Below are 16061 nucleotides of genomic sequence, written 5' to 3'. Positions count from 1 at the left end.
CGGGAAGGGGGTATCAGAGGCGGTGCGGTTGGCGCAGGATAGAGCAGGGTTTAGGGCTGTTGTGCATAGGGTCGCTATGAGTCGGAAACAACTCGACGGCACATAACAGCAACAACAACAATGTGAATGTAAGTAAATCTCTATGTAGTCATCGACATCAGATAAAGGAGGTGAAAGATAGAAATAAAAAGTTATTACACAGCCAGCTAATCAATCTGCTTTCATCTAAAAATTATGGGTTTGATACTATAGCACTGTGGTTAACATCTAAATGCAATTAATTCCTGTAATCAGCAGTTTTTAATTCTTCAGTGTTAAAAAAAATGGGAAGATAAAAGTAGTCATCTAAGGATAAAGAATGGCTTCACTTACTTTTTTTCATCGAAAACTATCTACTGAGTACAATACAGTAGATATTATATATTTAGTGTTTGAATACCTGACAATCAATCACAAGGAAAAGAGAACAAATTATTTCAATAGATTGTACAGAAGAGAATTCCATTATTCTTAATAAACTTCATTTTGAATGAAATAGAGGATTTAATCAAATGGTGAATTTAAACATCATTTTGTACTGTTGTTTTTTGCTCTGTAGGTTCACTATTTTATGACATCTACACATTACATCAAGGTTTAAAGGAGTCAAGACCATTGGGAATAGTTTCCAAAACTGTATTACAGTGGTTTAGTAATAAAGAGCAACAGTATTTTCGAGTAAGGTTTTAAACAAATTTATATTCTATGCATATCAATTCATAATATGCATATCATTACACAAGTAAGTTCATAGCCTCTATGGCAGTGAGACAAATGATTGAATAGTGCAATATTTGAGCTGCCCTGATTCTGAGTTAAGTCACAATAATTTTGATGGTTCACCCAGGAAATGGAATATTGATGATGCCTCTACTGAATAGGGAATCAGTATGCAAAGAAAATTTATACAAAAGAGCAGTGTTTATGACTTGCAGTTGAAAAGATTAGAGAGGCAAAGCAGCATATAAACAAAAAAGTTGTTGTAAAATCAAACTGTCACATGAATTTTGTGACGAGCTTTGGAAAAGGTATTATCAGATTAATCTGATTGATTACTATAATCATTTCCTTAAAGCAGAAATAAAGACTATAAATAGGAGCCCTGTTGTTGCTGTTTTTACGTTGAGTGGGGACTTACTCATAACTTACTTTTTAGCAGGTTTTCAGAGACTATAAATTGCACAGAAGGAGATTCCCATCTTTAGCCCATGGAGTAGTTAGCTCATTTGGACCAAAGGCCTTAAAGTAGGCAGCACAACTGTTTACCTACTAGACCAAAGGAGAACTACTCCATGTATAATTAATGTTTATAAAATAGACACTGCATCAGCATTACTTGGTCCTCTCTTGTCTCATTGTGTCTTTCTGCCTCACTGTTTTTCTTTCTATGCGTAAATGCTTGTGTTGGGGAAAGAAGGGGTGCATGAACAGTGTCCTGAATCATCCATTTAATATATTATATAATAATTCAGGATAACTTCAATAAGCACATATAGGCAATTCTTTAGTATATTAGCATATGACTACTTAAAAATATGGTTTGCTGCCATTTATTGGTATAGTTGGTAAACAAAATCCCTTTATAGAACCGTTTTAGATCTTCATAGAGAATTCAGGTATTCCTAGAGAATTTAGATACTAATAGAGAAGTCTTCAGTCAAATTAATTGTATTGTTGTTGTTGCATGCCATCAAGTAGGAACCAACCCATACCTGACTCTCCAGTGGGTTTTCAGAGGCAGTGAACCACACAAAATCACACAAAAGGAGACTGCTTAACCCTCTCCTTTAGAGCAGCCAAGGGATTGGAACCACTTGTCAACATAGCTTATCACTAGGCCACCAATTATTTAATATTACCCTAAGAATTACATGATTTGTTCTATTTAAGTAATTAATTTGTTATTATTGTTATGTGCTGTCGAGTCACTTGAGACTCATAGCAACCCTATGTATAAAAGCCTTAAACCCTGCCCTATCCTGTGACAATATCACTGTCTCTGACACACCTACCCCCATTACCCCAGTCACTGTATCAGAGAGTCCTCTTTCCCTGTGCTGTCCCTCCACCCTCCCAATCATGATGTCCCTCTCCAAGGATTGGTCCCTCCTTGCAACATGTCCAAATTGTGTCAGACAAAGCTTCAGAATCCTTGTCTCCAAGGAGCAGACTAGTTTAACCCTCTCCAGGATGAACCTGTTTGTTTTCTTAGCAATCCATGGTATATCCAATACTCTTCTCCAGCACCAGAGCTCTAAGGCATCAATTCTACTTTATCATCCCTAGTCATTGTCCAGCTCTCTGATACAGAGCAAGCGATTGTCAAAACCATGGCATGTATCAGGCGCATCTTAGTCTCCAAAGTGACATAGTTGCTCTTCAGTACTTTAGAGAGGTCTCTAACCACAGACTTTCCCATGGCAAAATATTTCTGTAATATGGATATTATTATATTTTTCACTTTTCAATTGAATTAATGGATTCAGTGGAATATTAATGGCACTTACTCAAATAACATAGCTAGTGGTGAGTGCTATAGGCAGTACTGGAACCAACATCCTTATTCCATATTTTGATTTACTGGTCTATATATGTAAGAATGAATAATCTCATCTTGAAATTTTATTCATAAAATAATAAAGCTATATTAGGTGCTTTCTGCTGAAAAAGGAAAAAACTACTGAAAATGTGTTCTAAAAGTCTTAGAGTTTTGTCTTGTCATTTTTAAAAAATTAGATTACATTTAATCCATAATTATTTGTGTTATTTTCTTAATATAAAATGTTGATAAATTGGAAACTCAGAAAAGGTGATGCTTCAGAGTTACATACATGAAGTAGTGATTATAGTCCATGGAATGTGGACTGTACTACAGCTGACAACATGGGTCGGATATTCCTTATGGTTGAAAAGTTAGAATGTAAAATGAGATACCTAATTTTCCATTGAATTTAAAATTACATTGGACACATTTTTATTGAGATATAGTGCAAGTTTACAAAGCAAGCAATTTTCTATTCAGTTCTTCATACATATTTTGTTTTCTAACATTCATTGCAATAATCATACTGTAGAAAAATACATTTCCAACTGTAATCCTGTGACTCTCCTTTCCATGAATCTTTTCATATTACCCTTTCTGGTCTTTTGAGTTTTATCCCAGATGAACATGATCTTCTATGTTTGATTACACCAAGGAGTATATATTCCCTGATTTACTGTTAACCTTGTAGGCCTATCTAGGATTTGGCTGAAAGTTGAGCCACCAGGAGAGTTTTGTTCTGGTTTCAAAGGGTATCTAAGGAATACCAGCTTAGAGCTTTCATCACTCTATCAAACCAGTATTCCTGGACATTTGCACATCTTTCAGTTTGGTTACACATTTTTCCCCTTTCTACTTTTTTTTTTTTAAATTTATTTCCTTAAACTGGTTAGCAATGCTAGAAAGCCACCATCAAGTATTTCTGGCTTTGTTGTTAGTTGTTGTTAGGTGTTATCAATTCAAGTAAGAATCATAGTGACCCAATGAACAACAGAGGGGAATCTTGTCCTGTCTTGTGCCATCTTCACACTTTCTGTACACTAGAGTCCACTGTGGCAGTCATTGTGTCAATCCACCTGCTCAAGGATCTTCCTACCTTTCACCAACCTTCTACCCTTCCAAGCATCAAGTGCCTTTCCAAGGACTCGTCCCTCCTAGCAATATGTCCAAAGTATGTGAGGTGAAGCTTCATCTTCTTTGACTCCAAAGAGTATTCTTGCTGCAACATCTCCAAGACACATTTGTTCATTCTTTTGGTAATCCACGGGTGTCAATTCTTCCATCATCCTTATTCATTGCCCAGCTCTAACATGTATAGCAAATGATTGCTAAATGGCCTGGATCAGGTACACCTTAGTGATCATACTGACATCATTACCACTCAGTAATTTGGAGAGCTTCTTAAATGCAAACTTTCCCAGTGCAATGTGTTTCCTTATTTCCTGATTGCTGGTACCAAGACATCTAATTGTGGATTCAATTAATATGAAGTTGTTGACACTTCCAGTCTCTTCTCTATTTATCATGATGTTGCCTATCAGTCCAGGGGTAAGAAGAATCTTTGTTTTCTTGACATTAAAATGTTATCCATAATGAAGGCTGCACTCCTGGATCATCTTCAAGTGCTTCAAGTCCTCCTCATTTTCAGCAAGCAAAGTTGTGTCTTCTGTGTAATGCAGGTTATTGATGAATCTCCCTCTGATAAAAAATGAGTATCACATAGTGTATTAGACGAAATGCTTTTATTTATTTGCTTTTCTTTCCCCCCCCCTTTTTTCCAGAATAGGAGCCACCAATACTTTTATATTAGTTGACTTTCAAAGTTTTTAAGACCTGGCATTACTCACCAAAATTGTAGAACACAGTCACTGTGGGATATATTCTGACAATTGACTTCAATCTCCTTTGGCACTATGGTCTTTAAATGTAGGATGAGCAACTCATTTATTTCATGATGTTTTGTTATTATGAAGTTGTAAGTAGAACTTTACAAACTTTTGGCAATGCAATATACATTATATATTGACGGCATTTATTAATGTTATTGTTGTTAGTTGTTATATGCCATCAAGTCAAGTGCAACTTATAGAGACTATAGAAACAAAAGATCTGAAGTATATCCTATCGTGCATCATCCTCATCACTTCTGATAGAGTTGAGGCCCATTGCTGCAGTCACTGTGTCAACCCATATCCTAATAAAAATAAAGAAATATCACTAACAAGTCTATGTATGCATAGTCTTGTATATCCTTTTAACCTGACCATATTTGTTTATCTGCCTTTAAATCCAGCTAGTTTATGTTTATTTTTGATGCTATTGCAATGTGGTATACAAGAGTTTTATTTTATTAGAAATTTTACAGCAATTGTTATAAATAAGTAATTATTCAAGAGTAGTGTTTTTTTATTTAATTACCAAGTAAACACATTTTATATTTACTGTAGGGGGAAAGTGGCATCAATTTGATTTAAAATAGGATTTCATTTTTAACTATGATTATATATACACACACACAGACATCCTATATGATAAAAATTGATTGAGGTTGGCCTATTGAGGAAGTAAAGTTTTCATAAAAATCTTATTTTTCCTATCTGCTGGTGAAAATAAATTTTGGTACTGTAGTCATAGCAACTCTATGTACAACAGAACGAAATACTGCACTAGTATGCATCATGTTCACAATCTCCTCTGTGCTGACTGCTGCCACTTCTGTATCTGTTCATTTCATTGAAGATATAACTATTTTTAACTGAGCCTCTACTTTACCAAACTTGATGTCTTTCTCCAGGGACTATAACATCTTGATAGTTTAATAATTGTGTATTAACACATGAAATTTAAGATTTATAGAGAATTATCTCTCTAAAACTACATATAAACATATATTTAGAGAAATGAATGCATGAAAATACACACATACACACATACATACATACATACATACATACATACATACATGTATGGGGGAAAGATTCAGATAATTATTGAGATTTTTATCTATAAATCTACATGAAAATGGTTGATTGCATGCCAACTGAGATAAAACATGTGGTAAATAAGGAGTATAAATTACAGAGAAGATAAGACAGAAAGATGTGAGCTATTTGAAAAAAAAATATTATTTTTCCAAGTTTTCCATATAAATGTTACTATATGCCTTCAAGTCAACTAGGACTCATAGCAACATTACTAATAATAGAACTGAACCATGTCCTATCCAACATCAAGAAAACAAAGATTCTCACTACTCGACCAATTGGCAGGAACATTATAGACGGAGAAGAGATTGAGATTGTTAACAATTTCAACATGCTTGATTCCACAGCCAACAATGTTGGCAACAGCAATCAGGAAATCAAAAAGGATTGCATGAGAAAAATCCACTGTCATGGATCTATCTCGTCAGAGTGCTGAACATAAATGACAATCTAGAGACTAAAGTGTGACTTATTATGCATTGGAGAGATCGAAGACAGATTGGGAAGGGTTGGGAGCTATTGTTCATAGAGTCTCTGTGAGTCAGAGGGGACCCGATGGAATGTAACAACAACATACCATTGTCACAGTCTCCAACATGCTGCAGTGCATCTTTACAGTCACTGTATCAATCGATCTTGTTGAGGGTCTTCACCTCTTTTGCTCACTCTCAGACTTGCTCAGCATTGACACCTTTTCCCAAGTACTGGCTTCTCTTTAGAACATGCCCAAATCATTTAAGAAAACGTTTCAACATCCTTGTCTCTGACAAGCACTTTGTTTGTACTTTCTCTAAGACAGATTTGTATTTTTACCCCAGAAAAGCATTGATATTTCTTCAACCATTCTTACTCACATAAATTTATAAATTATCATTTACATCTTAACAAGAATGCAGTAAAATCTGAAAACTCAATGACAATAATCTCTTGGATAGTATCTTTATTTCAGTTGAGAAAATAGTTTTTTCATGATACTGTATTTTTATATTTCTTGAGGAGGATGACAATCAAATACAAAGATTTTATGATGGGAGTACTCATGATATATCAAGCTGGGGATCTTTGAGGAGCAATAATAGCAGAGCCAGGAGTAATGGCAATAAAGTCAAATGTCTTCCAGTAACTGCTTGATAGTGATAGTGACAATGAAGGTATGGTTTGGGGCACTGCTCTTGGAAATATTATCTTCTAAAGATACTCTGCTGTGTGAATCACAACAAACTGTGGCTAACTCTGAGTTGAATGGGAATCCCACAAGACTTGGTTGTGCTTATGCAAAACCTATTGTTGTACCAGGAGGCAGTCATCAGAACAGAACAAAGAAACACTGCATGGTTCAAAATTGGGAAGGGTGTACATTAGGAATGTATCCTGTCTCCACACCTTTTCAATGTATATGCAGAACAAATGAGATGGATTGATTCAGTGACTGGGATAGTAGGAGACAGGTGTGTCAGAAACAATAAGCTTGGCACAGGATAGAGCTGTTGTATATAGGATCACTATGAGTCACAAGCAACTCAACATCACATAACAACAAAAATAAATATGTAAATCTATTTTTCTCAATGATTGCAAAATTCACCTAATATCCTAACTACCTAATAGTTCCTAGAATATATTGGTATGTAGATCATTACATACAGTCTTCCCTAAATAAATGCATATATACAACTCTCAACCCACTAGACCACCAGAGCTCTCTTCAATACTTACTAATAACAACATTTTAGAAATATAATCTCCATAGAAGTCTAAATCTAATTTTTCCTTAAAATTTTTTCACTAGACATGATGACTATATGTAAAAAGTAACATTGAAATTGAAATTCTTCCAAAAGCAAGATTTTTTTACTCTATACTGATATAATGGTTGGGGAAAATTTATATATTCCCTATAGTCATTCATAAACTAATCACTTAATCATTCTCCTTGCAGGAAATAATTATTTAATTTTATGGGCTGATCAGATTTGGTTATGTAATCATTTTTAGTTCTTAATGGGGTAAAATATAAACACAGCAAAATATCTTGAACAAAGTTACTTTTTTATTCTAATAATTTTAGGTCTAATTTTGAATCCGGACATTTCCTACATGAATTGTTATCTGAAAACATAATTATATCAGAATTATAGACAATGCCAGGAAGAATTTTGGCCAATTAAAAACTTGAAACAAATTCCTTATCAGACAAAAACCTAGATCCACAGAGAAATTTAAATCTGTTAAAAAAGGTTTCTTACAAACCAGTTATGATACAAATTAATTTCTCCAATTTAATACTTTAAAAAAAATTCAGGCATTAAAAAGGAACAACAACCCCAAACCCATATTTTATATGTTGGCATACAACAAATCTTTAGAATGTTAGGATTAAATTTAAGGCTTTTTAGAAACTACTAGAAGTTAATAAATTTATGTGAATGGAAGTTGAGAGTTCATTTGTTTGTAAAGTAAGAGTCTGAGACAAATTCTCTTTTGAATATTTCAGGCAGATTTGCAAAAATTTTCCAGCTAATATACTCTGAAAATTTAGAGAAAAGCAACAAATAAAAGCCAACAAAATGTCTTATCTGAACAAAAATGTTTGATTTTCCTGTTAACCATGCTTTGATCCATTGTATGAATATTAACATCTTGCCTCCAGGCAAGAAACAAATTTTGTAGTCTGAAGAGGTCAGAAAGTCAAAGACAACTAGAACAAATATTTACTACTCAAACCTTTTAAAAAAATAAACTATATTTCCTGCATCTAGTTCAACAGTGCTAGCTCAATGCATTGCACTGGAGTCAGAACCTACTCATATCTGCTTTTCAGTAGATTTCTAAGTCTATTAATCACATGGGAGAAGATTGATCATCTGGCAGATATAATCTCCCTAGTCTAGAGACTAAGATGTGCCTAAGCTAGGCCATTGTCTTCACAATTACTTGCTATGCATCAGAGAGCTGGACAACAACTAAGGATGACAGAAAAATTGTAGTGTTGGAGAAGAGTCTTGAACATACCATAGACTGCCAAAAACCCAAATCGGTCTGTCTTGGAGAAGGTGAAGCAAAGTCTCTCCTTGGAGGCTGGGATTTTTAAGTTCTGTCTCACATACTTAGGGTACATGGCCAGACAAAATTGGTCCTTGGAGAAGGACATCGTGCTTGGAAGGGTGGAGGTACAGTACAGGAGAGGAAGACCCCTGTTGAGATGGATTGATACAGTGACTGGTACAATGGGATTGGTGTGTCAGAATTAGTGATACTGGCTTAGGACAGGGCAGGACTGAACTTCATATAATAACAACTACTTAGCTATCAAGGAACTCTGTTGGCCTTGTAGGTAAAGAGGTGTGTTATCAACCTGAAGACAGGTAGTTAAAGTCCATCAGCTATTTTGCAGGAAAAAAAATTGTACAATTTACAGCCTCTGAAAATCCATTATGGATCAGTTTTGACTTGATAGCAATGAGTTGTTGATGATAATGATGACAAAGTTATTTGATTTGAAGGCACCAGGGACAATGTCCATTCTCGGACAATCTTTGACCATGAAATGTATAGTTTGGGAATGTGCTAGAGGATCAGGTAAGAGTCGGTTCACATTCTACAGCAATGAAAGGAGTTTTTGTTTGTATGTTGTTTTAGGGTTTATTTTTCCTATAAGTTGAATTAATCAGAGAATTATCTGTCAAAGTTGTTTGAAAAAGCTACGATTTTTTCCCCTATAAGAATGCAGGTGACTCAACGGCACATAACAACAACAAGAAGAATGTAATCTTACAGATTACTGATGGCACTCCCAAAACGTAGAGTCAAGTAAGAATGAAGGGTATTGCACAAGAAGCAAAGAATAATATACTTAAATCTACTATTTTCCTGGTACAAGAAGCTAGATAATATTTACTAAATATTTTTTAAATTTAGATATGTATATAAAATTTTTATATAAATTTTTTATATAATAAAATATTTATTTCTTCTAGTGAGTCTATAATGCAGGAGAACTCTTGAGAAAAGTAGCACATATGAATACATTGTATTTCTCAGGGATAAAAAAAGTTCTTGTCATGTTGTTGCAACTCATTGTGACTCTATGTACAACAACTCTGAACTTCGCTTTATCTTGGGCCAACTTCTTTGTCTCTGACACACCTAAGTCCAATACCTTTGTCACAGAATCAGTCCATGGCATTAAGGGTCTTCTTCTCTTGTGCTGCCCTTCACCATTACAAGCATAATATCAGAAAGCTGGAAAATGACCAAGGATGACAGAAGAATTGATGCTACTGAATGGTGGTGCTTGAGAAGAGTATTGAACATATAGTGGACTGCTAACTAAAAAGTTTATCCAGGAGAGGATGACATTAAGATGTTCCTTAGAATGAAGATTTTGAGATTTTTGTCTCACATACTTTGGGTATCAGGAAGGAACAATCTTTGGAGATGCATATCAAGCTTGGAAGAGTGGAGGAACAGCATAGGAGAGGAAGACCCCAGATGAGAATGAATTGATAGAAATACCTGGGGTAATGAGGGTAGGTGTGTCAGAGACAGTGAGATTGGTTCAAGATAGATCGGGGTTCAGAGCAATTGTACATAGAGTCATTATGAGTAATAGTTGACTCAAAGGCACCTAAAAACAACATATTAAAAAATAGAAGAAATTACAGATTTTGAATGATTCTCATTGAGTCTACTGCTTTCATATTAATAGGGTTATCCTTCTATCTTATAAATTGGAAGAACATAGCAAATAGAAAAAGCAACGTGCTCAATGCATGTATTATTCCTTATCTTATTTTCAAGAGATAGTAATCTAATTTCGTAGATATATGCAACAATTCAAATTCATCTTATTGGCTGAAACATGATACCAATAGCATTCCCTTCTCAAGTCAATCATAAATTCAAAACATCTACTAATATTTCATGTAATCTGAATACTTCACTAGAGCACTGAGAAATCAAAGCAAAAGGAAGAAATCAAGAAGTTAAGGAGATGACTAAAAGATTTCAAAGGGCTGCTTGGAAAGACAAGGCAAAATATTATAATGAAATGGGCAAGGAGCTGGAGAAGGAAAATCGGAAGGCCCGAACTGGCTCAACATTTCTTAAGCTGAAAGATCTACAGAATAAATTCAAGCCACGAGTTGCAATGCCTAAGGATGCTATGGGCAGAATATTTAATGACTTGGAAAGCATTAAATGCAGATGGAAGGAGTATACAGAGTCATTGTACCAAAAAGAATGTGCTGACACAGAAGAATTTCAAGAAACAACATATGAGCAAGAGGCAATGGTGATGAAGGAGGAAGTACAGGCTGCTCTGAAGGACTTGGCAAAAAATAAAGCCCCAGGAATTGATGGAATACCAATGTATTTATTTCAGCAAACAGATGCTGCCCTGCATGTGCTCATCAAATTGTGCCAAGAAATCTGGAGGACAAGCATTCGGCCAACTGACAGGAAGAAATCCATATTTATTCCCATTTGAAAAAAAGAGTGTGGAAATTATCAAACAATATAAGTAATATCATACACTAGCCGAATCCTGCTAAAGATTATCCAGAAAAGACTTGAACAGTACATTGACAGAGAACTGCCAGAAATACAGACTGGCTTTAGAAGAGGTAATGACACTAGGGCCATTATTGCCAATGTCAGTTGGATCTGTGCAGAAAGCAGAGAGTACCAGAAGAATGCTTGTGTTTCATTGACTATGCAAAGACATTTGACTGTGTGGATCACAATAATTTGTGGCTAACCTTGAGGGAAATGGGAATCTCAGAACAGTTGATCATGCTTATACAAAACCTATACTTGGACCAAGAAGCAATCGTCAGAACAGAGCAAGGAAACATTGCATGGTTCAAAATCAGGAAAGAAATGTGTCAGGGATACATCCTGTTCCTGTACATTCTCAATCTGTATGCAGAACAGATCATTCAGGAAGCAGGGCTTTATGAGGAGGAGTGTGACATCAAGATTAGAGGAAGATTCACTAACCACCTAAGATACGCAGATGACACAACTTTGCTTGCTGAAACTGAAGAAGACTAAAGCACTTGCTGCAAAAGGTCAAGGACTGTAGTCTTCAGTATGAATTGAAGCTCAACATAAAGAAGACAAAAATCCTCATTACTGGGCCAATTGGCAGCACTATATTGGATGGAGAAAAGATTGAGGTTGTTAGCAATTACAGCATGCTCAGCTCTATAATCGACACTATTAACACCAGTAGTCAGGAAATCAAAAGACAAATTGCACTGTCCCTCTGCCCTCCCAATCATGACGTCTCTCTCCAAGGACTGATTCCTCCTTGCCACAAGTCCAAAGTATGTTAGACAGATCTTCAGAATCCTTGTCTCCATGGATGAGCCTGGCTTCACCCTCTCCAAGACAAACTTGTTTGTTCTCCTACCAGTCCATGATATATTCAATACTCTTCTTCAGCACCACAGCTCAAGGGCACCAACTCTCTTTCTATCATCCCTAGTCATTGTCCAGCTCTCTGATGCATAGCAAGTAATTGCAAAAACCATGGCCTGTATCAAGTGCACTTTAGTCTCCAGCCTCACATTGTTGCTCTTCAGTACTTTGGAGAGATCTCTAACAGCCGACATCCATAAAGCAATTCGTCTTTTAATTTCCTTTCTTCTGGTACTGAGAGTGTTGACTGTAGAGCTAGGCAAAATTAAGCTGTCAACAATCACAATCTCTTCATCATCCCTCATGATGCTGCCAATCAGCCGAATGGTGAGAATCTTTGTTTTCTTGATGTTGAGTTTCAATTCATACATATTGAAGGCATTAGTCCTTGATATAGGAATATTAAAACTTTATTTTAGCTATTAATGTGAATATCTTTGCTCTTACTCTTCCAGCTAACTATTGTTTTTGAAAAGAAAACACTATAATTATGCATAGACTTAGAATACTTCTTGTCAAGCAGTTAATTGAGTTAATAATACAGTCATGTTTTTTCTTTGGTTTCATTTCTATTAGATGAGAAACCCTTTAGGTTGATTTATAAGAAAGCAAGTGATTGGAAAATGTATTTGTAGCTTTAACAGGACAATCAAAAGTTTCCATGGTATGGTGAGTGGAGGAAAGTGAGGAGGAAATAGGAAGGATCCGGGTAAAAGGACAGGGTAATGATTGGAAAGATTTAAAGGTGATTAATTTTGTGAAATATAATGAATGAAAATGATTGTATGAAATACAATGTGAATTAAAAATAGTGTGAAACACAATGTATACAAACTTGGTAAACAAAGCAATGAGGAAAAAAATGCCATTGAGGGTACGTCAACTCTTGACAAATCCATGTGTTACAAAGTGAAAATAATCCATAGGCTTTTCAAGGCTTAAATATTTACCAAAGCAAGTCACTGTGATCTAATCTCTATACAAACACTTAAAACATAAAACCAAACTCAGAGTCACTGAGTTGCTTTTTGACTCATAGCAATCCTTAGGACAGAGTGGAATTGTCCCATAGGATTTCTTAATGGAATCAAACTGTCACATCTTTCTCCTGAATAGCAGCTGGTAGGTTCAAACTCAAAAATATCACTTATTCCCATTCTAAATTCTCCACATGTAATTTAAATAAGCTTTTAATGGCCATATGGTGACTCATAAACTAACTCATTGCAATTGACTCATAGGTGACCTTCTAATGGGTTTTTCAGAGGCTATAGGCAGTATGTGATAAAAGTAGATGGTGGATTTGAACCACCTCCTTTTGGTTTGGCAAATTAACTTTTTTCCACTTCTTGTTGTTACGTGCTGTCAGGTCTCCTATGACACATAGTGACACTATGTACAGCAACTCTGAAGCTTGCCCTGTCCTGAGCCTGTCTCACTAATTCTGACACACCAAACCCTATTGTCCCAGTTATTATAACAGTCCATTTCATTCTCTAGTAGTTCATAACTGTTCTAATATTGATAAATCATCAAATAAAAATTCTTATATTGATTTCAAAATGATATAAATGATAAGAAAATATTATTTTAACCTAAGTACATAAAGGGGAAAAAATCCATCTGATTACATGTCAAAATTAATTTTAAAGAAAGAAATTTAAAATTAAATTTAAAGAAAGAAAGAACTAAAACAAAAACACAGTAAAGGCAAATTTGAGCTTTAAGATTTGGAAAAGTACATAAGATGAAAAGCTTTACTTATATGGTTTGATCCGGAAATAATTTATAATGAAGAAAACTCTGTTAAAATATAAAAGCGTATTCTTCCCCCTCATGAAAATGTGTGCAAGGAAGACTTGGTATTTTAAGTTCTGACTAATGGAAAATTCTCTCACAGAATGCACTAAACTTTGGCTTTAGTTGTGGAGAGAGTTGACAGAGCTATTCCTAACTGGATTGGACGCCACACTTACCTGCTTGATTTGTGGTTACATTTACAGACACATACTGCCGGATTCCTGGGCTCAAGCTGGACACTCCATTCACTGCCTCAATCTCAAAGGTATAGTTTGTGTGAGCAAGCAGATCCACCATCATGACAGAGGTGTTTTTCAGGCCGATCTGTCGGGGGAGGTACCTGACTTGACCGCCACATTCCTCACAAACACCTGCATGGGAGATGCACTTCTTGCATGCAATATAATATGACACATCTTTCCTTCCACCAGTGTCAGCAGGAGGAATCCATTCCAGAAAGACACTAGTCTCATTTACATTTGAGATGGCATTCCGAGGAGCTGAGGGGGGTCCTGGTTTGCAAAGTAAAGTAAAAAAACATATTTTAAGATGATATAATTATGTATCTTGTATCCACAAATTCCCTAGTCTGAAGGGAAAGAATTATTTGAAAGTAAATTTTTAAATAGCAGGGATCTATTAGCCATTAACTTCTATTGAAATTTGAGAAATGTTTACATTTTATCAGGCCAATAGGGGTATTTATGTGACTGATAATGGAATTGTCCCAACAAAGTTCTTGTTATTGTTGTTATATGCCAACTCAGAAGCAAGTCATAGCTGAACCTTCAGCAGGTTTCCACACAGGAGTTGATTGCCCTGCCTTCTCCTGTAAAGTAGCTGTGGATTTGAATCATCCCTTTGGAATTGCAGTGCAGCTTCTCACCAATAAGCCACAAGAGATCTCTGTTATAACACTAGTGCACTAACAGGATTTTTTTTACCGTAGTTTTACGTCATTCATGGAGAAATAATGTGAGAAAAAAAATTATGTATTTAAGTGACAAGTGGTTTTCCTTGAGGATTGACTTGGTTACTTTTTATTGATTGCAGCCTAGGCAATATGGGAAATAAATAAGAAGGACTAAGCACCGGTAAAAATAAATTTCTCAGTATGTCCCTTCATTACAAATTCTATAGTTGATAAAAAATTTGTTCTTATATTATCCCAAGACAGATTAGGTATATCTCTGACAAATCACCTACAGAATTTGGAAAACACTCTGATATGTCAAGAAAGTACTACCTTCTAAGTAGTTGATCAACAATACAACCTGTAGTTATAAATATTTTACTTTTACAGTTCCTTAATATTATAATAGTTATTAAATACCTGGAAATTATTATAAAATGAACCTCAAAAGCAATAGAGTAAGTGTATTGATCTTAAAAGATAAGAACAAATTTCAGTCTACAACAACCTACCAGAGTAAGGTGAGGGAATATATTTAATTCAAACATTTCAGAAAATTGTAATACATTTTAAGTTACATAAATAAATAACATCACTTATGCAACTTCCTTAACTTCCTAAAATATTTCTTTGGCATCTTACTTTTGATCTATATGTTAATAGAAAGTGGCAATCATTAAATACATTTATTTTAATGTCAGAAACATCTTTTATCATCAAATATTTCCACTAGTATTTTAGGAAGGAAACTTGTATTTAGAATTGCTTAAAATTTTTTTCTGAGAAAGAATAATACTATTCTATTTTATATATTATGACTATTTTTGAAAATAACAATTAAAAACATTGGAGAACTAAAATTGATAATATCAACCATCATATTAGATTTTTATATACATAGTGTTAAAACTTCAGTCTGATACTCTCAGAGATAGTAGCTATATATTTGCTTAGAGACTAGATGATTAAATCTCTCCCAAAGGAGAATAAAATATAGTATAATGGCAACTGAATGATTTCATAAGCATAAATGAAGGTATTTGGGAGTATATTGTCTTTTTAAATATAAGATTAGCATTACTATCTATATTCTTATTAAAGTTATAAATTAATAAATTATACTTTAAATATAAAATTAAACTTTATAAGTTAATAATATCAACATACTTATTAATTCCTAGGACTTATTAAGCTATGATTGTGAAGTCTAAAATCTAAAAGTTATAAAAATATTTCTAGTATTTAATAGTTTAGTAAGCAGGTTTAAAACCCACCTTAACTATATTTATTGTTTTATCCTGTGGTATTTTTCACACTTAATCTTACACACTCCAAGAGTTATTTTTAAATAAAGGCAATA

General features: G+C 34.6%; 1 protein-coding gene across 1 annotated transcript in view; it reads right to left on the bottom strand.

The window, feature by feature from the left end:
* The window catches only part of EPHA5 (EPH receptor A5), a gene marked incomplete at its 5' end in the record, with an annotated part of 293683 nt that overhangs the window by 274802 nt on the left and 2820 nt on the right, over positions 1-16061 (bottom strand). The window contains one exon of the mRNA XM_006902399.1: positions 13965-14300. Coding sequence (XP_006902461.1) covers positions 13965-14300 — 336 coding nt within the window. The remainder of the gene's footprint in view (positions 1-13964; positions 14301-16061) is intronic.

The sequence above is a fragment of the Elephantulus edwardii genome, unplaced genomic scaffold (assembly GCF_000299155.1).
Source record: "Elephantulus edwardii isolate Elephantulus edwardi_28Jun2011 unplaced genomic scaffold, EleEdw1.0 scaffold00406, whole genome shotgun sequence".
NCBI lineage: Eukaryota > Metazoa > Chordata > Mammalia > Macroscelidea > Macroscelididae > Elephantulus > Elephantulus edwardii.
The sequence above is the reverse complement of the archived record's forward strand: the minus strand, read 5'-3'. Positions and strand labels throughout refer to the sequence as shown.